At 46.0% G+C, this 26,517-nt stretch overlaps 2 protein-coding genes across 5 annotated transcripts in view; one reads left to right on the top strand and one right to left on the bottom strand.

The window, feature by feature from the left end:
• The window catches only part of CYFIP2 (cytoplasmic FMR1 interacting protein 2), a 45,926-nt gene extending 21,843 nt beyond the window's left edge, over nt 1–24,083 (top strand). For all 4 annotated transcript variants that reach the window (XM_086621731.1, XM_086621734.1, XM_086621732.1 and 1 more), the window contains 12 exons: nt 805–913; nt 1,275–1,394; nt 2,073–2,272; nt 2,793–2,880; nt 11,776–11,919; nt 13,510–13,600; nt 14,297–14,427; nt 17,566–17,638; nt 18,152–18,246; nt 22,271–22,509; nt 22,992–23,139; nt 23,708–24,083. In XM_086621731.1, coding sequence (XP_086477857.1) covers nt 805–913; nt 1,275–1,394; nt 2,073–2,272; nt 2,793–2,880; nt 11,776–11,919; nt 13,510–13,600; nt 14,297–14,427; nt 17,566–17,638; nt 18,152–18,246; nt 22,271–22,509; nt 22,992–23,139; nt 23,708–23,875 — 1,606 coding nt within the window. In that variant the 3' untranslated portion in view covers nt 23,876–24,083. The remainder of the gene's footprint in view (nt 1–804; nt 914–1,274; nt 1,395–2,072; nt 2,273–2,792; nt 2,881–11,775; nt 11,920–13,509; nt 13,601–14,296; nt 14,428–17,565; nt 17,639–18,151; nt 18,247–22,270; nt 22,510–22,991; nt 23,140–23,707) is intronic.
• FNDC9 (fibronectin type III domain containing 9) lies at nt 3,718–4,380 on the bottom strand. Its single transcript, XM_009980047.2, has one exon. The coding sequence runs from the start codon at nt 4,378–4,380 to the stop codon at nt 3,718–3,720; it is 663 nt and encodes a 220-aa protein (XP_009978349.1).
• Nucleotides 24,084–26,517: the final 2,434 nt, after the last annotated feature.

A 26,517-nucleotide genomic window follows, 5' to 3' on the forward strand; every position in this document is an offset into this window, starting at 1 on the left:
TGGAGAAAATGAACTAATGGTGGCAAGGAGACATGGTTAAAGGGAAAAAATAATAATTGGCATCCTAAGTAGATGTCTGAGTACAATTTGTAAGAGCAGCAGAAAAGCAAACCGAGCCTGCTGAAGACATGTCCTTGCTTGACCTGTTTGTGTACCAGGCGGTTAAGGAGCGGAAGCCTCTCATCTCTAAGAAACAGGAACATGTTTGTCCTCACCTTAGCAAAGCAGCAGGACTTGTAGTGGCCAGAAGGGTACTCAATGTCTTAGGTCACATATTAGACCAGCTGATGGTAGGACTTCTGCAGTCTCTTGCCCCCTTGTGGGGAGATTGGCCCTTCGTGACATTTCCTTCTAACCATTTAAAGAACATGGATGAACTCTAATGAGAGTGTTCCTCCCATGTCCCAAAAGGTGAACCAAATCTTTGGTGTAGCTCTGCAAAGAGTTTTGTCTCTAGATCCCATTTGGCCTTAGAGAGGGAGAGCTATCACCGTCGCTAACCAAATGTTCCCATAGCAGATCTTTGAGGTGGGAGCACACCAGTACCTGGCACTAGTGATATCTTTCAGCACATTTTTGAATGTTTTAGCCATAAAAGCGAGGAAGGATGGACAACAGCATGGCAGTCCCCAGATAACAACTGCTGGTGTGTGATTTAGTAGTGAAAGCAGAGTTATTAGTGTATGGAAATTTCTTGGCATGCAGAGCAAGATGAAGAGAAGAATGAAAACAACTCTGGAAGAGATCCAGAGAAGCTGATAGTGTATGTTTCTTTATTTTCTTGACGCTGCTTCTCTTTTTCAGTGTTTTATTGGACAAACGTTTCCGGGCTGAATGTAAGAATTACGGGGTGATTATTCCATACCCACCATCCAACCGCTACGAAACACTGCTCAAGCAGAGGCATGTCCAGGTACAGTGCAAGCAGTAGACTCCAGTACTCATAGCTCTTGGTCTGTTATCCTTTTGTTAGTGGCTGGAATCCTAGTGCTGGCTCAATCGACATCAATGCTGGGTTGAGAAGGGTTGAACCTGTTTCTGACACACCACACTCAGGGCATGCGGCCTGAGGGAAAAATGAGTTACACTCCACATTTTCCTCCTTCCCTCTTAAGTAGTGGTAAACTCAACCAAGGTGTTTGCATCACTGCTTTCACATTTAAGCAAACTTGGATATTTGGTTTTAATTTGTGTCCGTTACAAAAAAAAAAAAAAAAAAAGTACCTTTTCACCATCTGTATATAACAGGTGAATATCTTCTCTTCTTTTGCCAGCTGCTGGGTAGATCGATTGACCTGAACAGGCTCATTACCCAGCGGATCTCAGCAGCGATGTACAAATCGTTAGACCAGGCCATTAGCCGCTTTGAGAGCGAGGACCTGACATCCATAGTGGTAAGAACCGTTACTGACTGCGAGTGTGACTAGAGAGAGTAATACACTGCTATGGATACACAGTCAGCTGTCTTCTGCTTCAAGTCCCATTAACAGTAGGTTTCAGCCATCCGTGTTTCCTCCTTTATGCTGCTGAGTCTCTATTATTTCCATTTATGCAGCTTTAATTGCATTATTATTGGACCATTAAGTATCTGTGTAAATCATAAGGTGCCAGTCAGCAGTTAGATTTTGCAGAGCTCGTAGAAGAGAGTCTTGTGATCTGGGAGAAGGAAATCTTGACTTTTAATTCCTCCAGTTGGATGAAGGTGGCTGAGACATCGTTTGTGTGTGTACAGGATTTGCTGCCTTTGGTACGTTGCAGGAGCATCAGAGTCAAGTACTGTAAGATTACCGGTTTCCACCTTTGAAGGATTCTGATGTGAAAACCAGCCAGTGCTCAGTGGGGAACAAATTGATTTTGCTTCCTGCAGGTTTAGGAGATAATGGACCAGGACCCCTTGAGTAGAAGTGCAGTTGGCCTCGGCCACTGAGTTAAATTGGTGTCTTTAACATTTGCTGCATCCTTACCTGGAAAGTTTTGTGTGGGTATAAAACCATTCCCCTGGCAATTAAATCAACTGGTTTTACTGTCATCTTGGTAATATGTGGCGTTTGCTGCTGCTTTATGTGCTGCAGGAGCTAGAGTGGCTCTTGGAAATAAATCGCCTGACTCACAGGTTGCTGTGCAAGCACATGACTTTGGACAGCTTTGATGCCATGTTCCGGGAGGCCAACCACAATGTCTCCGCGCCCTATGGGCGCATCACCCTCCACGTCTTCTGGGAGCTCAACTTTGACTTTCTACCCAACTACTGCTACAATGGATCCACCAACAGGTGAGGAGAAAAAGCAAGGCAGGGGACACCTGGAGACCCTGCTTTTCTTTTCAAAATGTCAGACCTGCCACATAAAATTCACATGCATTGCGGTGAGGTTTTCATTCCCTATGGGATGCAACAGTTCAGTTAAAATGAAGTTAAAGTGCACCAGCTGCCCTTGATCTTGAAAACGTTACTAACAAATTCAAGCAATGAAGTTGGACAGTGATTCCAAGCAACTGAGCTAGTTTGGTTTAGAGGGTTGGTTTACTGAGCAGCAGAGCTGTGGTAGCTGCTCATATATGGGTTTCTTGCCTGCCCCAGGTGAGAAGAAACCTCACCTTTGGTAGGTTAAACTGATAGTTTACACCATCAATGGACTGGGGCAGGAGTTTGCATTCCAGTTCATTCCAATTCATGATGATGAATTGCTAATTAGTCTGTAACTGCAGTTCATCCCAGACCGTGCCATATCTGTACTCAACACAGTTAACCGGACTCTGACCACCTTCCTCCCCATCTCCCATGCCCACCACAGGTTTGTGAGGACAGCAATCCCGTTCACACAGGAACCCCAGCGGGACAAGCCAGCCAACGTTCAGCCATATTACCTCTATGGATCCAAGGTCAGTAAATGAGCCACAACAGCCAGAAGAGGTGAATGTTGGAAGTATTTATTGAGGAAGAAAGAAATGCAAGAACCAGTTCATTAACAGAACGGAGAGTGCAAACGGGCAGGGTCACGTTGCTGTGTGAAACCAAAAAGCCATGCAAGAAGCAGATTCAGTGTGCTTTTGCTATTGCTTTCCCACGTTCTTCTCCATAACATGCCTATGTCAGGGGATGTTGACACCGCTCTGCGCTTGGTGTTGGCACTGAGACCAAGTCACATCCATCTAAATGCGCAGAGAGGAGAGCGAGTTGGAGCTCCAGCTCAGTGCTCCTCCCTGAGGAAGGTACCACTTTAGGAATTCCATTTATAGTTCAGAATGCGAATTACTGAAATACTTATGTGTGCGAATATAGACTACTAAATACTGACAAAAAGCTCTTTGTCAGGCTGCGATGACTGTTTATACAGGCGTTGTGAGGGCTTGGGGCGTGATGCTACTGGAGGATCACTCAAGTATGAAACTGCTTGAGTGGAGTTTTATTTCTTGTGCACGTCCATTGATGACTCTGAAGTGAACCTACCACACTGATGCAGATTAGCAAACGACACTACGGTCAGCCGAGCCTGACTGTTCCCAGAGAGCTGCCTTGGTTTCTTTTTAAAAAACCCCTCAGCAAATGAGAATATTTTTGTCACTTGACAAAATTCTTTCTCCCTGCAACCAATGTCCCCACCTCGTGTTCTACCCCGGGACAAACAGCTTCCGTGGACGCACGGACAGTCCTGTTGGCAAGAGCTTGGAAAGAGCAGCACAAACCAAACCTCTGAGTAGGGTCTCCCCATATTTTGCTCATTGAAGGCCGTGCTGTGGCAAGATGGCCCTTTTATCGTCGCTATTTTTATAGGAAAAAAAGCAGTGGGGGGAGCTATATGGACTCTCCCTGATGAAACTGGAGCTCCTCATTAGCACAGTGGTCATGGGGACTTCCAGAAGCTCCTCTCTCAGTCCGTCATTCAGTGGACCCTCTGGCGAGCTGCTGCCTTCACCCACTTCTTCGGGGCTGTTGTTGGGATGCTTCAGCCTCGCAGCCCGATGGCACCGTGCAGACCAGAACTGCAGGCAGCCGTAGGCCAGGAGAGCGATGAAGCAGAGGAGCAGCAGGCTGCTCACCATCCACATGGAGGTGGTAGGTTCGTGCTTAGAGCTGCCAAAAACAAGGGGGGTTTTGTCCAGAGTGTGGAACGTGGTGCAGTGGTTGCTGGAGGGGTAAGAGTTCTTGCACGTGATGCAGAGGACATAGATGGTGGACGGTGTGAGTTGGTGGAGGACAAGGGAGCTGAGGGGGTGAGGAACTCGCTCCTCGCGGTGAAAGTTTTGGCGTAAATAGCCGGCGAAGACGCTGTTCCAGTTGGGGCGGTACATGACGTGGTAGTAGTTCTCCGGACAGGGGTTGTTCATGGCCCAGGAGACGGTGGCGCTGGTGTAAGTGATGTTGTGCACTTCAATGTTCATCGTGCCCCTGAAACCAGATGCAGGGAGAGGCTGAGTTTCCCGATTCGTGTACAGGCTCGAAGGCTACTGACATCAGTGAAGTCTTTCCACCGGCTTTACTGGCCCTTAGATTGGACTCAGGACAATGCCTGGCTAGCTTAGATTAGATGCTAGGTCTTAGGTGGCTAAAATTACAGAAGATGAATCCTGCTGGTGCCCAGACTGCTCTTATCACCCTGCTTCATGACCAAAAACACCAACTGGGTCTTAGGGTGCACTTAATGCTCTGGTTAGATTTTTTTTTTTAAGAATCTCTTTTCTTTTTGACTGGTTGTCTATATAGGAAGCTTTTTTAGCTTTTTTGTTTCCCATGGAAGAGAAAGGATACTGCAAGTGTGATTAATGTAAACTGATAATTAGGCTAGCTCCAGCTTGCCTTGCAGAGCTTCCAATAGATATTTTGATTTTACATAGCTTTTTAAATGCTATTTAAAAAGCATACCAGTGATTAATTTACTGGTTTAAGCTGTTGCTGCATTTTCTGTACCTAACTTGTTGCTTAATAGAGTATGTACTCTTTCTATTCCTACAGCATCTCACACTGTAATAACTGGATCTCAAATGTGAAATCTGAAGGCTGTTGAAATATAAAATCAATGCGTTTAGGGAAGTACAAAAATATCAATAATAAGTACAAAGCTCTCCCCCCGATAAAGACGCTGACTGCTGACAAATTACTGTTCAGCAACAGCCACAAATCACTTCAGTACATCACTCCTTTAGATCCCCTGAGTGCTCTCTGAGCCTCGTTGCAGGGTTCTCTCTCCCCACCGGCCGAGTGCTCTGAGCAGGAGCTGCACGTGGTAGACCTGGTTTCTTTTTTCCCCTTCTTCCTCTCTTTTATTATAACTAACTTTCCCTTAATTCACTCAAGCAGCATCTCATCTTAACAACTGTTTTGACCGTTCTTAAATGAAGAGCAGAACAGCACACACCCCCACTGCTGAGCCTTCCCAGAGCCACAGGCAGCTGCTTACCTCCCCGGGCAGGTCCGCAGTGGCCGCGTCGGTGCTGGTGAGCAGCGTGGCCACGGGCAAGCAGCCTTCCCCTCTTCCCACCGCTTGCCTCCCTCCTGCCTCTGCTGAATCCCTTCCCCGCACGCTGCCTCGTATTATACCCGTCTGGGGCTCCGTCATCTCTCACCATAGCAACCAATAGGAAAGGATGGGCAGGCATCTTCGAGTGATGTGGGAATGTTATCCCTAAAAGCTGCTGCTTGGGAGAAGTATGTACCTCTGAGGCAGAAAAAACAAGCCAGGTAGTTTCGTTTGCTGGCTTGGTTGGAGTTTTCTTTATTTCCCCCTATCCACAGTCCCCCAGCAAGACCATCACTGCAAGGTCTGGGGTTAGAGACACGTTAGCCCGTGGTATGAAGTCTGGGATCCTGACCTGTGGTACATATTGATAGTTTAGCACTCAGGGGCTTTGTCTTTTAATTCTATGATTTCTTGCATTTAATTCTATGATTTCTTGCACATTTAAACTACTGATTTAAGCCAAAGCAGTAGATTTTCATCCTTGATGCTGCAGAAATGTCCATTAGCTTTTTACTATTTTCTAAGCTGTGTGGTGGGAGTAGGAACTGAGTTTTCAAAGACCTCAACCTCCTGCTGAACTTCCGTGGGATGAAGACAGTCTCTTCTTTGAATGCTCCTGCCTTATAGACAACTCAGGGATGTCCCCTGTCTCTCTGGTGAGAGGGCAGGAGGGAGAGGCAAAGCCAGTGCCAGTGGTGTTCGGGGGAGCAGTCTGAGTCTGTGGCCAGGAGGGGACAGAGGTGGCGCTGGGCCTGGTAAAGAGAGGCTCTGAACAAGTGATTTGCTGCTCTCTGAAGCCAAAATGTGTTTGAGAGAGGAACTTTCTCAGAATTTTGGTTCTGGGTCTGGAGTTACTCATTCCATGTCATTCCTGGGAAGGTGCTTGCAACATTTCAAAGATCTTCTCAATATCAACAGTGATGAGATGATGCAAACTGCATCAAGAGGGGCTATTACAAGCCCAGGGAGTATGTGTGGCCCTTGCTTTTAATTTATGTTTTGCAGCTCTGGGTGTTTTGCTTTTGTCTTCCAAGATCTGCATTCCCTTCTGTCTCTGTGAGTGAGCTGTGGCTGCCAGCGAGCTGAAAACTGGGAGCAGAGATGAAAATTATTATGAGCAGGGATGGAAATGAAAGTGCTCCCAGGTGGCTTCTTGCCGTTTACACAGCTCGGTCCTGCTTCTGAGAGCAGGGGGATAGAGAGCTCTTAGCTGGTCCCATGCTGTGAGTAAAGTACATCCTTGCCTGCAGGGAGAGTGCTGAGGGTACAAATCCATGCTTCAGAAAGGTGCGTTACACACGGTGGTAACGTTGTCATGAGAGAACTGCTTTCTCCTGGCGTTTGGGTTGTTGAGTTTATCAGTGTTCACAGTTGCTTCGAAATTAAATTTCAGTTGTTCACAAATAAGAGGTGTTAGCTGGAAGAGAGGGAACCAAGGAAAACAGGAATAGCTGGATGAGGCCAGGAAAGGGTCCAGCTGACCTTTCTGCATGCTGTGATCAATACCACTGGCTCAAAGGAAACTGCAGCAAAGTTTTCAGTGGTGTTGGTACTACCTGCTCCCAAAATCAAGCTTGCCCCAGTTTACACTGGTGATGAGCTTGAAATTCTCATTTTCCAGAACGAGAGGATACCAAAACCACGCCAGTGCCAGGACTGCTCCAGCACTGGTGTTGCCCATATCTGCAGGTGAACCCGGCTGTGGCCCTGCCTGGAGCCCCTCGCTGCTCACTGTAGGATGCAAACTGTGGGTGCGCTCCAGTGGCCAGCAGAAACAGAGCCATTTTCTGCCATTCAGCCACTTACGAAACACAGCAGGTTGCCAAGTCTCTGACAAAAAAGCTGCAAAATTACCAGTAACCCACTACTTACTGCTTGTGAACCACTTCTTAGCTCTGTAAATGCGTTAGATTGGGCTTTATTTATGTATTTTCATGAGTGCTTCTGTTTTCCTTGGCACTGCCAGACCCAGGGTCACGCCAGACTCTCTGGAAATCCCTGTTTCCCTTTCCCTGCTTGAATATGCCCCCCCCTTTTTTAGTGAGCGCGCAGGCAGATGTAACCTGAAGGACAGTGCATGCTGCTGGCGCTTGTAAAAATAGTTACGGCGTGTGAATGGGATGAAGCTGCTCTATTTTCTGCTGCCGTGTCTGCAGCAACAGCACGAAGGTGTTAAGGAGCTGTTGATGCTACAGGAGGTGTTGGCAGCGGGGGCTGCTGATCCCTCCAACCAACCGCGCGGGCTGTGCTACCTGGCCTGCCGCGGCCATCGGAAATAATAGTGTATACAGTTCCTGAAAATCAGGAGTTGGTATAGTGAGTCATTCTGCTGAGACACAGAACATACACAGACACAGTCTCAGTACAGTGTATAAACATGCCTGCTGCATTGTACATGTCCTGTCCATCCGGGCTAGGGAATATGTTCGGTTTTTTTTTTTTGCGTGAAAGTCTTAGCAACCGGCTGAATATGGTAAAAGCTTCATGGGAGAGAGAAGGTTGCTTGTGGCAGGGGAAGGAGCCAGGCCGTATTCAGGCTTTTTGACTTGAGAGAACCTCCTCTGACAATTCTGGTCAGAATTGTTTTTCACTTTCTACAACACCATTTCAGCTGTGGTGCTGAAGTTAGGTTGGCTTGGAGCCAGGATGAGTCTTGGGCTGTGTGCAAGTCCTTATTTGTCTCTTAAGTATATTCCTTTTTCATTAGCTCTTCATGTTTCCAAGGGGGTTCTGGCATAGGCAGTATTATCTGTCTATTGTCTCTCTCTCTAGTCTATTTTATTGGGTAAAAGTCCCTGCCTTCTCTCAGGTGAGCTCAGACAGGTCTGCATGGTGGCCAACAACAAGCTCAAAGACATGGAAGTCACAACTGGGTTTTGGTTTGCTTCATTTGCTGATGAGTTAGCTCCGGAGCATCCCTGGTAACCTCCTGAGCTCCCAAAGCAACGTGGGGGCCTTCCCCACATGCTTTAAGCACGGATGGCGGTCCCTGAGACCTGGGCACAGGGTGGGACACCTGGGCTCTGGAGGACACCGGGAACTCTGCTCTGCAAATCCCAGCCTGCCAGCCCCAAAACCTGCCGATTCAGCCCCAAATCAAAGGTGGAGCAAACCTCCGCAGCGTCTCGGGCAACTGCTGCTGCCAAGGGGTGCTGAGATTGGGGGCTTTGCTCTGGCTCTGCAAGGAGGTGGAAGCGGCTGTCCCACGCGGGAGAGTGAGCTATGCCGTGCCATGCAGCCAGCTTGTACCTTCAGCTGTTTTGTCTTAAAATACCCACTGGTGTCATTTTTTACATCCTACAGTCTTTACCCCAAGCTGTGTATCTCACCCTTAAATGGAGTTATATTTTTAATTGCTGGCAGAGTAGTATTATTAGACACGAGCTTGCTGCTAATGCGCTGTGTGGCTCTGCGGAGAGCTCGATGAAGCTACCTCATCTTGCAGACAGGCAGGGATGAATCATGCCGCTCATCTGCAGCCAATGCACATCCTAAAATATGTCTTCTCCCAATCAGGCTTATTGCTGAGACCCCCACTTGAGGGAAAAGCCTGCTTGAAAGCTGCTCTCCAGTGCCATTATCCCGCTGAGAGGCAAGGGGCTGCTTGGCAGCACTGGCCACTCACTGCCTGTACAGTGAAATGTCAGCCCCGTTACAGGGAAAATCTGACCAGTTGCTCCACAAGTGGGTACTGGTGGTGACCCATCTCGGGGCACCATGGCACGTGTGCAGACAGGAGACTCATCTCCCAGCCATGGAGTAGCAAAAAGGCTTCCAGAGATGAGTGTGGATTCATGAGCCCACTGAAGTGGGGATGTTTAGTCTTCTCTAGCCTGGACGAGCCACCGGTGTGCTCACCGTGGGAAGTAACAGGGGAAAGGAGCCTCCGGGGAGACATGGAACGAGAATGCGAGGAGGCATCGTGGGGCCGCCTGGCTCAGCCCCGCAGCACGGTGCTGTCTGGGGCTGCCCGGGGCCGGAACGACCCACTGCGAAAGCCACAGCAACAGAACGCCGCGGGAGTGCGGCTGGGCTGGGGCCCTGGCAGGTTACTGGCTTCCCGCTGGGATGATCCTGTCAGCCGTTTGGCAAGTGTCCCAGGGAGTTAGCTGGTGTTTAAATGGACACGCTTTTCAAAACATAAACTATTGCTTGTTTTCACGTGTATCGGTGTGCGTATCTACTGGCTTTGGATCAGTCTCTACCAAACAGATTTTTAAAGATTGGATATCTAAGGATGCAGATAGAAGCTTAAGCAGGATGCTCAAATGCCATTCTCTTAACAGGAGGTGACATCCAAGGAGCTTTGGAAGTAGGCTTCTGTCTGCCTGAATAATTTTTAAACTCTGGCCTGTACTTAGTCAGGGCTCTTTTGTTTTGTTTTACTGGGAGAAAAAGTTCATGCTCATGAATGAATGCACTACAGAGCCTCCAAGGTGGCCTTGGAGGTACATAATGCCCTGTCCCTGGAGGTGTTCAAGGCCAGGTTGGATGTGGCTTTGAGCAACCTGGTGTAGTGTAGGGTGTCCCTGCTCATGGCAGGGGGATTGGGACTGGATGATGTTTGAGATCCCTTCCAACCCAACCATTCTGTGATTCTATGATAACAGAAGACTATATTTCACAGAAAGTGAAATTATATTTCACACAAAGTAGGGGACTTTCTAACTGTGTCTGCTGTCTGCCAACTCTTTCAAAGAGCACCTAAGAATTACAGTAGGCAATAAACTGCTGGATCAGAGCAGTGGGGCTGTGACAAAAGGATGGGCCAATTAATTAATTAATTAATTAAAGCAACTGAGAAGTCTATGAAAGCACAGTCAGTACATCAGTCCACTGAAATTGTTTGTCTGAGAGCAAAAGAAAATACTTTTCTGATTTTTAGCAAATGGCTTCACTTTGTAACTCATTAGTAACTCAAATAAGGTGTTAAAGTAAATCTCGAGGAAGTGAGTCAGAACTGGAGGGCAACTGAAGCCTTCAGCTGGCTATATTGCAGTCGCTGAGAGCAGCAGTGTTGGAGGATAGACAATGTTTTGTCCTGTCCTACTACTTCAGCACTTGCTCCCTTTCACCCTGAGCTCTCCAATGCATTGGTCCCTCCGCTCTCTTGGCTCTGTCACTGGCAAGGAAGGGAATCCCTGTAGGGTGGGGTCTGCAGTAACCACAGGGAAGCAAGCTCCCCGCTGCCTGAGGATGCCGTGTGCCTCTAGCATGCAGCATTCGCACAAGAAGCAAAGTCAACCTTGCATGGTGTGTTTGGGATACAGTGTAATTTGATTTCTTATCCTTGCCCAAGAAAGATCTTTTGGTAAGCATGACCCAGGGGTTTATCTGTGTTTTGCTGGAAGGGGCACTACATGCCAGAAAGTTTTCAAGAACATGATTTTTTTTTGGTTATAGATGGCGTGGGGGCAGACCGCAGCCCTTCTCTGCTGGGCTGTGTCATGATGCCAACACTTCTGTAGCAAAGCCGGAGCCGAGCACGCAGTGTCTCAGCTAAATCTGATTGTCAGTATTTTTTTGGCAGATCACACAAGGGAATTAATTCCCCCTACTTCTGTTTCCCTTACACCAAATGAATCCTATAAATGTTCCAGTGATAAAACATTGCAGCAATTTCCACATTTCCAAGATTACACTGATAGAGTACATTCCTAGAAATCACTTTCTGTTTTCTGCTGCTAAAATTTTTGGAGGGCCAGAGCCCTGGGTATTATTCTCCCTAGGCCAGGGTTAGATTCTTACCCTTTTCACAGTCCCATGGGGATGTCTGTCAAGTACAGAGGCTGATATAGAGCTTGGCAGGATGCATAAGTGTTCTTTTCCGTGTCTCTTCCAACTGTCCTTAGGCTGCAATGCTGCAGTTCCTGCTTTTCTTAATAAGCATCATCCTAAAGCAAGGGCTTATAGAAAAAACATCTGTCTGATTACCTGTATGTAAACCTTTTCGGTTTAGTAGAGAAGAATTTGGGTTTGAAGAGGCAAAGGGCTAATGAACTGAAATCCTTGATTGGGAATGTATGGGAGAGTAAATTACCATGGAAATGAAAGTGATGTTGCTACATAGCAGGATAATAAACCGTGTGATGTGACAGTGTGTTGAGATTAGAATGTGTCTTAACTATCTAGGAAGAAAAGCAATCTCCTCTTTGCCACATGAAGTAGAAGAAATGGGAATAGTCATGGGTATTATTATTTCTCATTCTCTATCTTAAAAATTATTTGAAGTGATGGAGCTTAATACTGTGATAAGAGAATTGCTTACAGGTTTGGTAAATGCTCCTGTCTAACTGTCGTTGTGCTTCTAATTTCTCAGCCTCTCAACATTGCCTACAGTCACATCTATAGCTCCTACCGCAATTTTGTGGGGCCACCTCATTTCAAGACGATCTGCAGGCTTCTTGGCTATCAAGGCATCGCAGTGGTCATGGAAGAGCTGTTGAAGATCGTCAAGAGCCTGGTAATTCTGAGCCTCATTCTAGTGACGGAGAAACCTCGATGCCTTGAGAGGCACAAGTTGGACAGTCAGCCTGGGCTTTGGGTTCAGGCTGTTCAAATCGGGGCACCTTCATGCGCCTTGATCTACACTGAAACACTTGTATTAACAGTCTGATTTTCACTGTTGCTGATGAATCCCGCTGATTCCTGTGAGATGGTGGAATGTTTCCACCATCTTGGAGTGTTAACTGTGATCAGCCACCTACATCTGGGGGTGGTGGAATTGGCATCCTGCTTTGCTAAAAGCCACTGGGAAGTGCTGGGGTGGGACATGGCACTCACGGTCCCTCAGCACTGCCTGTGCTGCAGCCTGGGAGACCTACAACACGTGCTCGTGCTCAGCAGTAACACAAGAGCACTCGGTATCACAACCTTGTCATACCCCTGGAGAGCTGCAGGAAGGTAGAGAGCAGGCAGCAAAACTGATGAAACCAACTTTTTGAATCTTTATAAGAAAATGTGTGCTGGAGGTGAGTCCTTATTCAAGCCATACTGTCCATTCTCATCAAGTATTCCAAAGCCAGGCTGCCAACAGCCCTATCTGCTTTCTAGTTCTCTCTTCTTTTTCAGAAGAGAAATGTGATGTCCGCAGGGAAATGATCCTGTGTGCTCCCTAAGGGCACTAACAATACTAAGCATTAGGAAAGGAGGAGGGAGTGCGCAAAAATATATAATTTTTCAGGTCATGCTTTTCTACTAAAACCCTTGCTTCACTGGAAAGATGAATTTCATTCATTATAAATCTTCAAAATTCTGTTTCGACTGCAATGACGTCATTCTGAAGTTGTCTAACAAAGCAGTGTAAAACTGAAAATCTCAAGCGTATATCCAGTTTCCCTACTGTAAAGCACCGTAGTTACTGCAGATGTAATTTGTGTCACTTAGTCGAAAATGCTGTAGCTGGTGTTTGAGATCAGACAACATTCAGCACAAAGACAAAGATTTTATGTTTAGCTAAATAGTATTTAGTGCATAATCCCGTATAATGTATCTACAGGATGCAGGTGTATTGCTCCAAATGACAGCAAGCGCTTTTAACTAGGAAATGTACTTGGCTCTTGTCCATGTTAGTTCAAAACATCAGATCTGCAGCAGCTTGTTCTACAGGCATGTACATTCTTTCTTAAACCCTGAGTATTTAGTGATCATTCCTCAGGTGGAAGGAGCATTTCCTGTGCTGGGGAATGAATCCTTTAGCAGCTCTGGTGAAACACTTTTTGGGTTAGGAGCACAAGTCCAGCTGGATCTAAGACTGAGCCATGTTTGGATTTCAGCTGCAAACAATGCAAACACAGCAAGCTGTATTTTGAAGTTGTAAATCCATGCAGCTGTGATTTATTATTTGGGAGGAAGCTGTAAAAGCACTCTAACTCCATACACTTGGGATGAATTTTATGCTTGAGTGAAATCCAAATTAAGCAAGTTCTTCTTGGACTCCAGCTGAAGTTTCATCCTGTGTTGTCAGATGTGGATCCATCCACAACCAGCCTCTTTCAAAACCAACACCAGGAGAAGCCGTCATTCCAGTTTAACCTCCCTTTGTCCCCCACAGCTACAAGGCACTATCCTGCAGTATGTGAAGACTCTGATCGAAGTAATGCCCAAGATCTGCCGCTTGCCAAGACATGAATATGGCTCTCCAGGTGGGTGCTGCGGATAGATGCTTGAGCAAGAGCTCACCTGCGTGTTGGTACAGCGTTTACTCAGGCTCACACTCATAATTAAATGAGGTTTGGCACCTGACGTGCCAGTGCAACGTGCAGCCGGGCTTGCTGAGACACTTTCAGCTGCTTTGCTATTGACACCGGAACCTGTATAGGAAACTTTTCCAGGAAACGTCCTGTTGGAAATTTCCCTTTGAACATGCAAATGGCTGATAAGGGAATATCTTCTGGTAGCTTCTGTTTTGTTTTCAAGGTTTCGTAAGCTTTTGTTATTGTGGGCTCACTGATGTTTTTCAAAAGCTCTACTTAGTTGATGCAAAGATTTTTTGCAGCATGACTGCAGTCGGTCTGCCATTGAGCTGGATGGGGGAACTCTGGCTGATATACATGAGCCAGCATCAAGACATCCACTACAGTCGTGCATCTCTTTTTTTCCTCTGGTGAGGAAATCCAAGGACTTCACAGGAATTACTCCCTGTTTCCCAAAGGTTACTGAAAGCGGGATAAGACACTGCGTGCTCGTTCTCCCCAGCGCCAGTCCCCGTCTATCTGTTTAGCAGTCGCATCTTGCAATTTGTGACTAAGGAAATACCAGGCACTGATTGTTTTTATATCCAAGTTACTGGAGGGTGATTCTGCTCTCACTTTTCTGACCGTCATTCCTTGTCTTTTAAGGAATCCTGGAGTTTTTCCACCATCAACTGAAGGACATCATTGAGTACGCAGAGCTGAAGACCGACGTGTTCCAGAGTCTCAGAGAAGTGGGCAATGCCATTCTCTTCTGCCTCCTTATCGAGCAGGCTTTGGTAAGGCAAAATCCCCCCTGCACCAACAGATCATACTTGAAATTGCCAGGTCAAGAGTGTAAGTGGAAGTGGGTTCTCCAGCAGAAGAGTTTGGGAAATGTTACTTTCCAGCTTCTCGTGTGCTCAGGGTCTCTCTGGGGCTGTGTTATTGGGGTCTGTGGGCATGTCCATGGGGATGGTGTGCATTGGCACTTGGTCACTGACATCTGGGATTGCGGAAGGAGAATCTGAATACTGGAAGATCTAGATTTAATTCTTGAACCCAAAGATACCTCTTGTTCGACCTTCTCAGAAGTAAGACCAACTGGAGCTTATTTCTAGGTTGTAAACTCTCTGGGGCAGGGATTGATACTTTTTAATGTACATATTTGTACAGTGAGAAGTAGATTTGAGCCCTTTGCTCTTTTGGGATGCCAGTGCCATGAAAAAAAAACTTGATTGATTCTAATGGTGATAAGGATAAAGCAATCCAACAGGAAGGAAATCTCAGAAGAGCTGATGATATATTTCCTATGACTTATCTTCAGTGAAAACTTAGCTGGAGTGATGACTTTGTATTGGCCCCTGCACAAGTGTTTTGCACATGCACAAGTCTCTCAGCTCATGTGATGCCCTTTCTGGTGATGGGCAAAGGCTGCGGCTGAGTGCCACACATCTTCTTAGCTTCTATCTTTTCACACAATAAATTTACTTCGCAATGAATTTATCTCACAGTTTGACCTAGAACCAACTGAGGAATGTTCAACAACACAATTTTACATTAAAAATGTGTATTTCATGTCATAATGGTTTTGGCAGGGTTGTTTCAGTTTTTCCAGAAATATTTCAGAAAGACTTCCCTAGCATATGATGACATTTCCAAGCAAAGCCAGAAAGTTTTGTTTAGAGCAAAACCAGGAGGAAGTTCAAAGCTTCCAAGTTATCCAACCGTAGAGCACAGGGAAAACTGAAAATCTCTGCATGTCCTCAAAATGGATTATTTCTGCCCTTGCCTTTGCATTTTAACCCCAGGTATACTTTTAGTTCCTGATATGGTGTATCAAACACATGCAGTGAGCAGTAGTTGTGTAACATTAAGAAAACTGGAGAGATGTGTATCACCTAGCAGCTTGGCTTTATTTTATAGAATGACCAGAATTGCCAACTGTATCCTGGCAGTTTCTTTTCCTTTTGTGGCTTTGTCACTGCTTTCTGCTCTTCTCATGTTGGATTTTATACGGGTTGTACTACGTTTGCCTTTTTGGTCCCATCTTTAAATGGATACTTCAGGGACACATGGTGGTTTCTTTTAGAAACGCTTCATTTTGATGCAAAAATGTTCCTCCAGTCCCAGAAGCTGTACATCAGCAGTATGCTGTTTTAGAACAGCAGAAAATAAAAAAAAAAATGATGATGGTGAGAATTTGGGGTCCGTTTAGGAAGGCTGCCCATCAAAGTCCATGTCTGCCCGCTTTCCACGCCAGCTGAAGCCTCTCCCTCTCTGATCCCCTGTTTTTCCACACAGAAATAGATTCAGAACATAAAGCCATTTTGCACGCAGCGGGTGCTGGTTCTCGCTCGCTGGAAGATGTCAGATGCATAGAGCCATCGTGTAACAAGATTTCCCCTCTAATGGAGCTCTTATGCAGCAGGAGCGATTGCTTTTACGGTGCAGTTATCTCCATAGCTGTCAGAATGATCTAAGGCGGGTGGTATTTGCTGGCAGAGACTGCTCCAGTGAAGATGTGCAGTCTGCTCCGTTCTACTCCCTTTTTGTTGTTTAAATTTGAGGAATGAAGGGTTGCTTGGGACTAAATTTCTAAGCAGAATTCTTACTCTCAGGTATTGGGCCTTGGGGAGGAGATCTGTTAATAACATGACTAATTTTGGGACAGATATCAGGTGAATACAGGCTGCAGATGGTTAAAAATACTCTCCTTATCAGAGGGAAACAGCAGTGAAAGAACATTCATCTAGGAACAAGTAGTGTTTTGCAGACAAAATAACTGAGGTGACAGGCACACTCCATTAGCATCAGCATCTCTCTGCGCATGGAGGGACCCCGGACTGCTCCTGTCCTCCCAGTACTGTGTCACAAACTGCACTCCCACAAACTTGCTCTCATCCCAGCATCCATGCGCCAGTACAGCTCCTGCAGCTCCATGCTACACTGTCCTCTCCCTCTTGGCTGGAAGGTGGGGTATCCACCCACCCGTGCATCCCAAACGGACCCAGCCGAGTCATTCCATCTGGCCCCCAAATATCTTTGCTGCGCTGTCATGACCTGCTTTCGAGTGTGTCTAAATCTCTACGATAAGCCCAGAACTGAAAGCATGTCCTAGAACTGGACTTTTGTAGGAGCAAACTAGTGCCTTGTTGTGACGCAATGCCTCTGTGTTAAACAGCTTTGGTTTCCTTGCTGCTGTTTCCCATTGCAGACTCGTATACAATGTATTGTCAGCCATCGCTCCTCAGTCTCCACCTGCCTATTTCTAGGTTTCTCCTCCTTGTGCATCTGTGTTTGGGATTATTTTTTCTCAAGTGCATCGGCATGCATTCTCTCAGGGGGCATCTCATGATGTTACTCCTCTCTGGACTTCTGTATTATTCTCCCCAGTGCCTACACCACTGGGATTCTGGTCTGATAGCCCTGGCTGAGAACATCATGTGAACAAACAAATAATTTCAGACCAATGCATTATGTACCTATTTGCAATAGAGCCGTGCATCAGTATATTTTACACATACACATCCTAAAATTACTAAGCCAAATGGTTATTTCCACCTGGACAGTCTCTGTAAAAATAAACAGCCGGAAGTCATCAGGGTAGGATGATGAAACTGAAACCTCCATGTTCTTTATCCCCTCGTACTTGCAGTGCTAGTAAGTGGGACAGAAAATAAATATAAAGCTCTGGCCTTGTACAGGCAGAAAGTAACTTATTTGAGTTAAGGAAACTTCCTGGCTTAAGTTGAGAGGTATTTCTTCCAGTTTTAGTTCATTTAGGTTCAAACCATCAGAGCTACTACTGAGCTGGGTTGGATTTGAATAGGTGCCATAGACATGAATTGTTGTAGTGTTGCCCGGGCCCCTGAGCCATACACTCAACCCCTATAGGTATTTTTAACTTACTTTATCTTTCTTTCTTCCTGCCTCAGTCCCAGGAAGAAGTTTGTGATTTGCTGCATGCTGCTCCCTTCCAAAATATTTTGCCCAGGGTCTACATCAAAGGTAAGAAGCTGAGAGGGAAGCAGTGGACAGACTCAGAGGTCTCTGCCCAGAAGCTGTTTCTCTCCCATTTCTGCTGAGGATTAGTTCTGGCCCTGCTTCCCCCTCGAAATAGATAAGTGGATACAGCCAAAAGTCAGGTGGAAACAAATGCCAAGGGTGCATTTTCTGTAGCCTAGTTACAGACTGAAACCTTAGTCAGTTTGGGGGTTCCCTTAAGGTTTTAAAGCCATTTCACAGCCTCTTTGGAGAGTGACGGCATGAAATGTCCATCTCAACAGGAGTGGTCAGTAACAGGGACATGCTTTTGGACATGTGTGATTAAGCTGCTGCTGAGACTGCAATCGCACATCCCTCCCTTCTCTGCATCACTGGTTCCCTCATTCGCTGTCGGTTTGGCTCGCTGATCCACAGTCTCGTTGGACGGTTGCTGGGGGGCAGCTCTGAGCAAACTCGGCGGAAATTGCGGGTCTCCACTTCCTCCTCTCATTTCACTGTTTGCTGCTCGCTTGACAGAAGGAGAACGCTTGGAGGTGCGCATGAAGCGTCTCGAAGCCAAGTATGCCCCACTTCACCTGGTTCCCTTAATAGAGAGGCTGGGCACTCCGCAGGTAAGGATTTCATTGAAAGGGATGGCTGTTGAAAATTCATAGCAGTCCCCAGATGGCCTGTTTGGCCTTGGGAAAGTGATCCTTCTTTTTTTTTCTTTCTTCTTTTCTTTTTCTCCCCCCCAAAACATCAATCAGACAAGAAAATCAGAGTCCTTGCCCTAGCAGATACTTCGAAGGGAAATTCGTGAGCAGATCCAGAGATGGTGTGTTGCTGCCTCCTTTCTGGAGAGCTGGCAGGGAGCTGTAAGGCAAGCGTGCTAGAAGCCAGCTCTGAATAAGGACGATTCTGAAAAACTCTCTTCTCCTTCATTGTAAAAAGATGGAGAATTGCTGGGATGATTTGAGGGGAAACTTTGCAGGGCTGTCCCTGACTTAATCAATTGCCGTCACTTTTGGGGATCCCATTTAGGGCTGCAGTGTGGTCCCTTTTTAAGCTCATCCCTGTCAAGGAATACACCTGAGAATGGTTTCCCTCCTAGCACATGCTTAGAGCTTCAGCACATGCTTAAAATTACAGCTCCATTTAAATGTCTTCTTGAGGTGGGTCTCGGCTTGGAAAAGATTTCTTGTGCAGAAATTGAGTACTGTTAAAAATATCTCCATCGATTGATCAAAACAATGGGCAAAATTTGAGCTCCATTGGTATCAATAGCCAAACTTCCACTGCCTACTTAGTGGGGTTGATGGGATAAAAGCCATTCAAAGTATTAAATGAATCAACACCCTTTTTTTGTAATGTTCTGCCGAGGGAATGGAACGAACACTCAGTTGTATGAGGTGACAGATGTGTGGCAGGCAGAAAGTTGTTGATTTTTTTTCCTGTTTTTCTGATGGATCAAGGACATTTTGAACTTTGCTTCATTGGAAATCATATGAAACAAAGAAATTGGCTGGATAACTGAGGGCTTTGTCTTACTTTGTAGACACTTCTCTCACTTCCCATTTACTTCCTTTTAAAGGAGACACTCGAGAAAAAGAATTCACCTCTATGTTTTTGTGTCTTTGTGTTGGTCTTTCTATCTCTTCTTCTTTCCATGCAAAATCATCATTGAAATCTGCTATTAGAGTCCACTCGTTGCTTATCCCTGCCATAGTTACGATAGTGATGAAAATAAAAGGAATTTCATGTCCCGCTAAAAATTAATTTTTCTGTAAACTGTTCCCATATTCATCACACAGGTACAGTTGAGTACCAGACCTTTTTTGCGCTCAGGTGTAAATAAACACAAGAGTCACTCTCTATAGGTGCCTCCATAGCTTCTAAGCTTGCTCCTTATGCAGTTTTGGACATGCATTTTGGAAATGCAGTTTTGGACACAGGCCATATGGGATTTTTTTCCTGCAGAACGCATAAGTGCCTTTTAGCAATTGTCCAGAATCTGAGCAGAAGGTACCTGCTAGATGCCTCTCCCGAAAGGTGGCCCTGTGCATTTCATATAATTATATGCTGTCAAAGGGCTGAGCAGAGGCTGCTGTAGTTAGCAGGGATCTATCAATCTTTGCAGGCTTTAGCTACGGTTCTTGCAAGCTTGCCAGTTCAGAGGCTGTAAAAGAGGTATGGCACAACGGGATTTGTGCAACGGCAGGAGAACTGTTGGTGATTGCTGTAAATAATTGTCTTGCATTGGGAATCCAGAAGCAGCTGTTTGATAGGTGATTCATAAAGAACCAGAGAGATCAAAGTGGTTCATTAAAGGAATCCTCTCCCTTTTAATACTGATCATAGGGGTATTTAGTAAGGGATTTTCAAAAGTGCTTGATGAGTCTGATTTTTCACTGAAAGCAATGGGAGCCTTTGCTTTTGAAGACAAAAGGAATAGTTGAGCCAGCACAGTGGGATCCTTTATCTTGAGAGCACCCTTCCTCTCCTGATCTTAGAAATCAGTGGGACTGCAGACTGTGAAGCAGATCTGGCCACAAGACTAACAGCTCTCCAGCTGCTTTCACCATGATATGTACCCAATGGTTAGAAATGTACCCAACGTATCAATGTATATGTTTATATGTGCATATCAACGGTTAGATATGTACCCAACAGTAGTAGTCCTGTATCAAAGACTGTTCTTATGAGGATGAATTTTAGAACCAAATTCTGTCTGTGAATGTGCATAACTGAGTGGCACTACATCCTTTGAAAGCCAGTTGCATCCCTTTCTAGATTAAAATTTCTTCCAAAACAGCATAGCAAGATCATTGAACTAGTTTATTTTCAAAAGTACCTGTTCTGTCATTGTATCTTTGCAAGCAGTAATGCAAACACCTGATTATATTTGAGATGACTTTACTTCTACTTTGTCCCCAGTTTGCCATCATAAACTAGAGTGTGCAGATGCTAATCTGTACCCACAAGAGCTTGGAGCAGGTGAGGAGAAAAAGTGTACGGCCTTTAACTATAAAAACAAGCTGGATAAAATAAACCTTTACTTGCTAAGCAAACATATGCAATTGCATGCCATGAAACTGGTGATATCATTCCCGTGTTTAACAAATCTAGGGATCCCAGACCCAATCTGGCCTCTCCACAGCAAGATAGCTTTCCCTTGATATTTGCTATTAGTTGAACATTAATTGAACCCTGAGGTTCCTAGAATGTCCTTGAAATTGTGACACAGGCAGGAATTGTGACTCTTCTAGTTTCAACAGCCACCAAACTAAAACCGCTTTAGGTTCCTGCCAGCATAAACTAATAGTGAGGAAAGGGGATGTGCAGGCACATTCTTTTTTTTTGTAGAGTGGAATAAAGATGACCCAAGTAAACTGAGCATAATTCATATTCTTAATGTCTGGCCAGGACACGTGTCTGCCCCTTGTACCAGATGTTCTGAGGCCCCATCATGATTCTGATCAGGATGACATTTTTATAGACATTACAGGGACAGCTGGAAATGGAACAAATGCTTAAAAACTGCTTAAAGCTCCAGGAAGTCCTCTGGGATAGGCAGGGGGTCGGTAAGCGTCACGCTTGCTCTGCATGCCTCTGCCAAAGCGGTGTGAGACCAGGGCACCATGGCAGCCACTCGTCTGCTGGGGTGAGCACGGCCGAGCTGGAGCTTCCCACAGCCATGGGCATGGCTCTGACAGCACTTGGCTCCCGTTTCCCATGTTATTTTTGGCAGCGCTGCAAAGAGAAGTCAGTAATGCCACTGGAAATGGCAAGAAATGGGGCAGCTCAGAGGATATCAGGGCAGCGAGCAAGGTCCACGCTCACAGCCCAGCCCCCAGTTAGCTCAGTGGAGTCAGTGAGCAAGGGGGGAGGCCCTGCTTGCTTGTTTAAAAATCCCCCTTTTTTTTTTCTCTCTGAGGGAGCAATGGGGCTGAAATGAAGTAGATTCTGTTTCCTCTAATCTAAAAGCCAAATGAACTCCATCCAATGGAGCCGTTCCAGATTTGTACATGTAAATCTGAGTGGGGATGTCACAGAAATTCTCCACACATGTAAAGCTTCCACATCTGGAGAAAAATACTATTTGACTTTCTTATAAACCACAGGTTTTCCAGTATTAAGGTTCCGGTGGCTTCTCATCTTTTAACCCTAACTACAAAAGAAATCAAGAAAGCCATAGGCTATCTACATTTTAAAGAGACGATGGCAATGTCCTGGGAAGCAAAATGTCCCTGTTTTCTCCTGTTTTATTTTTGTAATCTGCAGAAATCCTGAAATTAAACCCAGCAATGCTGAGTAGCACTAATACAACAGAACAGCATGCTAGCGGAATTAAAGATCGGTATTTCTGATCAGAGCTTTGCCTTCAACTTTTGTTTTCTGACATACAAAGTTATTTCAAAAGATATTTAGGTTGGCAAAATAGAACCCAGCACAATATTAAGTCTTCTTCTGTTTGAGGGATGAGTATTCTCTGGTGGGGAGTGCCATGGGAGCAGCCATCAGAGGTAAGGATGGACCTTGCACGGGATGTGTGTTAGCTCTGAAAGAGCCAGGGAGACCGGGGAGCGTTAAGTCCAATGAGAAGGTCCGTCTGTATTACGTTGTCACTTCTGTTTCTTTGGTTGTCCTCCTCCTCAGCAAATAGCCATCGCCCGGGAGGGTGACTTGCTGACCAAGGAGCGGTTATGCTGCGGGCTGTCCATGTTCGAGGTGATCCTGACGCGAATCAGGAGCTACCTGCAGGACCCAATCTGGCGCGGGCCACCCCCGACGAACGGGGTCATGCACGTGGACGAGTGCGTGGAGTTTCACCGGCTCTGGAGCGCCATGCAGTTTGTGTACTGCATCCCCGTGGGCACCAACGAGTTCACTGCAGAGTGAGTATCTGTTGGCCGTCCCTGCCGTTAGCGCAGCTCACGAGTTGCGGGGCCAGCAAGCCCCCGGGATGCCCTCAGCTCAGCGTAGAGGCAGAGGGGAAACATGGGTCCTCGATGAAAGGACTTTGTTGTGCATGGACATAAAGAGATGCCCGGAGAGCTTTCCATCTGAACAGCTGGGGAAAGGAGCAATGCAAAAGGACATGCCCAAGGTGACATGCAGAAGGAGAATGGTAGATGGGCTGCCAACCCAAGTCCCTCTTACCCTGTGATGCACCCTGCATAACCTGGCCCTGGTGTAATTCTCTGTATCTCCTCCTGAGTTCATTTTCTCCAGGTGTATACCCACTTTCTAGGAGTAGGACAGAATCTGATTTCCCTAGGAATTCACCAAGGAAAGTTCCTGGTGCCATGGCAGGACTTCTCTTACCTACCTCTATCCTGTCATCTCTCCCCACCCCATCACCCTTTCCTCCTTCCAGGCAGTGCTTTGGAGATGGTCTGAACTGGGCAGGTTGCTCTATCATTGTTCTGCTTGGACAGCAACGGCGCTTTGACCTCTTTGACTTCTGCTACCACTTGCTGAAGGTGCAGAGGCAGGATGGGAAGGACGAAATCATAAAAAACGTGGTAAGTTGAAGGGTGAGGTCCCAAAGGACCTGAACCAGCACCCTTCTGTCTCTATTTTCTGTCTTGCCTTGTTCAAACTCATAAATTGCAACTATGCTTGGTGTTAACCTTATTCAAGCTGAATACGCGCACTGTGAGATTTCTATCTGCAGTCTCAGCGGAGAGGCCAAGGTTTTAATTGGCTTGACAATCTAATCTTTTTTTTCTCCTAAACCTTTTCCCTTCTTCCTGCGGTTGGGAAGCTGGAGCAGAGAAGCTGGTATTTCCAGCAACCATCCTGTGATCTCTGTGGCTTTATCAATAAGCAGTTGGGAGTCTAGACTTTAGATCGGTTAAGTTAGGACCGCTCACTGACCTTGTTAATGCTCTGTCTTGAGTCATCAGACCCTGTAATGAAGTGAGTCTCCTGTCCCTGGGAGGTGCTAAGTGGCACTGTAACACGTGCTGTAGCTGCTTTGCTTTAGCAGAGGTTTCTCAGCAGCAGGGCAGAGGCGTTGGTACTTTCTAGCAGGTCAGAGGACATAAAACTCTCTTCATCTGCTGTTTTTCTCCCTCACCATCCCTCCAGCCCTTGAAGAAGATGGCCGACAGGATCAGGAAGTATCAGATCCTGAACAACGAGATTTTTGCCATCCTGAACAAGTACATGAAGTCAGTGGAAACAGACAGTTCCACGGTGGAGCATGTGCGCTGCTTCCAGCCCCCAATCCACCAGTCACTGGCCACCACCTGCTAGTGTGGACACTGACCCCGCGCGGGTTGGGAAGGGAGAAGGGACTGAACCCAGAACAGCTGGGAGGGGTAAACTCCACGGCGTGGGACCTGGCAACAAAGTAAGACTGGGTGTGCCTACTACACACAAGGACGCATCTTCCCATCCGGCCCTGTTTGAGTGCATGTTCTTCTGTACCATCCCTGTGATCGGTTTTACTTGTAGCTTTCAGACTTGGGGGTGGGTGGGGGCGGGAGGGCGAAATGTGCTTTTCTTCCATGAAGTGGTCCGGTTCTTCCCTGTGATTCATTCAATCCAACACATCACTCTGAAGCCATATTGCAGCCCCAAATATGGAAGTCCTGGTGGAAGAGCTCCATGTTTCCGAAGTGTCAAGAGCCCACTCCCATTGCAGAAGCAATGGGGCAAATCAATCCCCGCCATGACACGTGCCACCAGCCATGGAGCAGGAGGGGCTGAAGATTGATCCCTGATTCACTCTTTAGGGGCAGAAGGGATGAAGGCAGGATGTCACCTGTGGCAGCACCCTGAGGATCAAGTGATGGGCACAGAGGAGCCGTGCTGGGCTGGTCTTGGATGGCTGCATGCCCCAGGCTGGGGCTAGCTTCATGCTCTCTGCCAACTCTTTGGCCTTTCTAGTATCTTTTATAGGGAGGTTTGGCCTCTGGGTTTCAGAACAGCAATGATGTAGTTGCCAAATAACTCCTCAGCGCTTCAGAGGGCTGGGGAAAGAGAAAATGGCCTAGCTTTTTCCCTGGACTAAACGAGATTTCTTACGGACTTCAGAAGAGGCTGCATTCTTGTGAATGTTCTCTTGAACATACTAATTTGAATGGAAATAATCACTGGTCCTCACAGGAGGCAGGTGTAGTCCCCTAGAACATACATGATCTTTGGCCAAGGATGAGAGCTGGGGTATGTAATTTGCATATATTCTGGGATGCTATTTTCCCTTCTTTTAGACAAATTCCTAGTGGCACAGCAACCAAATATCTTTCTTCAGAGAATGATGACTATCAGCAGGGCTTAGGAAACCTCCCATCACTCAGAAATTATGTGATTGTTTAGAAGAGGTAACATACAGCATAAGCATTAAAAAATACACAGAATTCTCCAGATTTAAAGGCATTCAGAGGGAACACTAGAGTCCGTTTCCTTTTCCCACTCAGCTAATTGAAGATCCCTGGATATTGAGGAAAAATTCAGTAGGAACTTCAAGGAGGATTTCATAACTCATGGTCTTCCCTGCGTCCTCTCAGTAGTGTCATTGAAGTGATACAAAAGCTTGTGCTTGAAGTTAAAGATCAAACCGCATACTCCAAGAGAAAATGATGCTACCCTCACCACTGGAAATCTTTTAGTTTCTCAGCTTTAGCCAAGTCACAGCAGATAATTGCTGTTACAGTGTACAAATGTGATAATATATATTCCTTTCATGAATTTCATCAAGCCTTGTAAACTGCATGCTGTTACAGTTGTTAAAAAGGCAGAGCCTGGCCAGGCATTTATTCTCTCAGAGGGAACATATAATTAATTAGCAGAAATATCCCAGCTGGAGTATTTTGTCTTAGGAAACAACAGCCAGCAAACTATTTCTAGCAAGAGGAGATCTTGCTGGATGGGATGAATGTCGTCTCCCAGACGCTCACCACCTACTCCCTCGATAATCAATAAATACCCCACACATGAAAAGTGCTGGACGTTTTCACACCTTGAGGTTCCTTTAATTACCAACACAGACATTTAAACTGCAGGGAGGAAATTGTGCAGCACAATAATCTGAAAGTAAAATGAACTCTCAGGAAGTCTGGCTGAAGTCTTGGAGCAGCAGGCAAGGACCCAGCCCAGCAAGGTGAGTTGTTTCCTCTGTGTCATGAGAAAGAGCAGCAGAAGAGCATGTGGGACTCGATGGCACTGCAGGGCTCTTGCTCTCTAGTTACTCTTCCACTAAGGATGTCAGTTCTGGTTCTCCATCATGTTCCAGCACTTCTACACTACTGGAGTGAGGTTATCTACAGATATATATTTTTAAAAGGAAGAGGAAAATCAAGCACTTTATTTTTTGTGGAAAACAAGATATGTGGAAGATGGATCCAACCAAGATCCTGTTTTTCCTGACCTAAATAGTAAGTGCTTGTTATTTTGGTATCAAAGTGTTGCTGAAAAGGTGGCACAAGTCCCTGTCTGGCTCTCAGAGCCACCTCTGGGCACAGCACAAATTAAACGTCCTACTGTGTCTGACATGTTACGGGATGTTGGAATCTTCTCAGAAATCAGCATGAGCAAGAAGTTAAAACAGAAGGATGAACTGTACCACACGGCCCAGTCTCAGCTACCTAGACAAAATAGGATGTAGTAAGGTGAATTTAAATGCCTGTTTTCATCTGTTTAGGTCTGCAGTGAGTCGTGAAATATTGTACCTAAACATGAATATCACTTTACGTTCTTTTGCTGCAGTTTTGCCATAATAATTCTCTGAAATCCTGCAAAACAGAGTCGTGTATACTTCAGAGAACAGGTAAATGAAAACTATTTGTTGCCCTCAGGTTTGCTGGCAAAAACATAAAATCCCTTCAGATTCCGAGGGATTAAATGTTTAGAGCAAAATGTCCAAAATGCATGAACAAAATGTAAAGTGTTTTTGA

This window comes from Tauraco erythrolophus, chromosome 16 (genome assembly GCF_009769465.1).
Source record: "Tauraco erythrolophus isolate bTauEry1 chromosome 16, bTauEry1.pri, whole genome shotgun sequence".
NCBI classification, from domain to species: Eukaryota; Metazoa; Chordata; class Aves; order Musophagiformes; family Musophagidae; genus Tauraco; species Tauraco erythrolophus.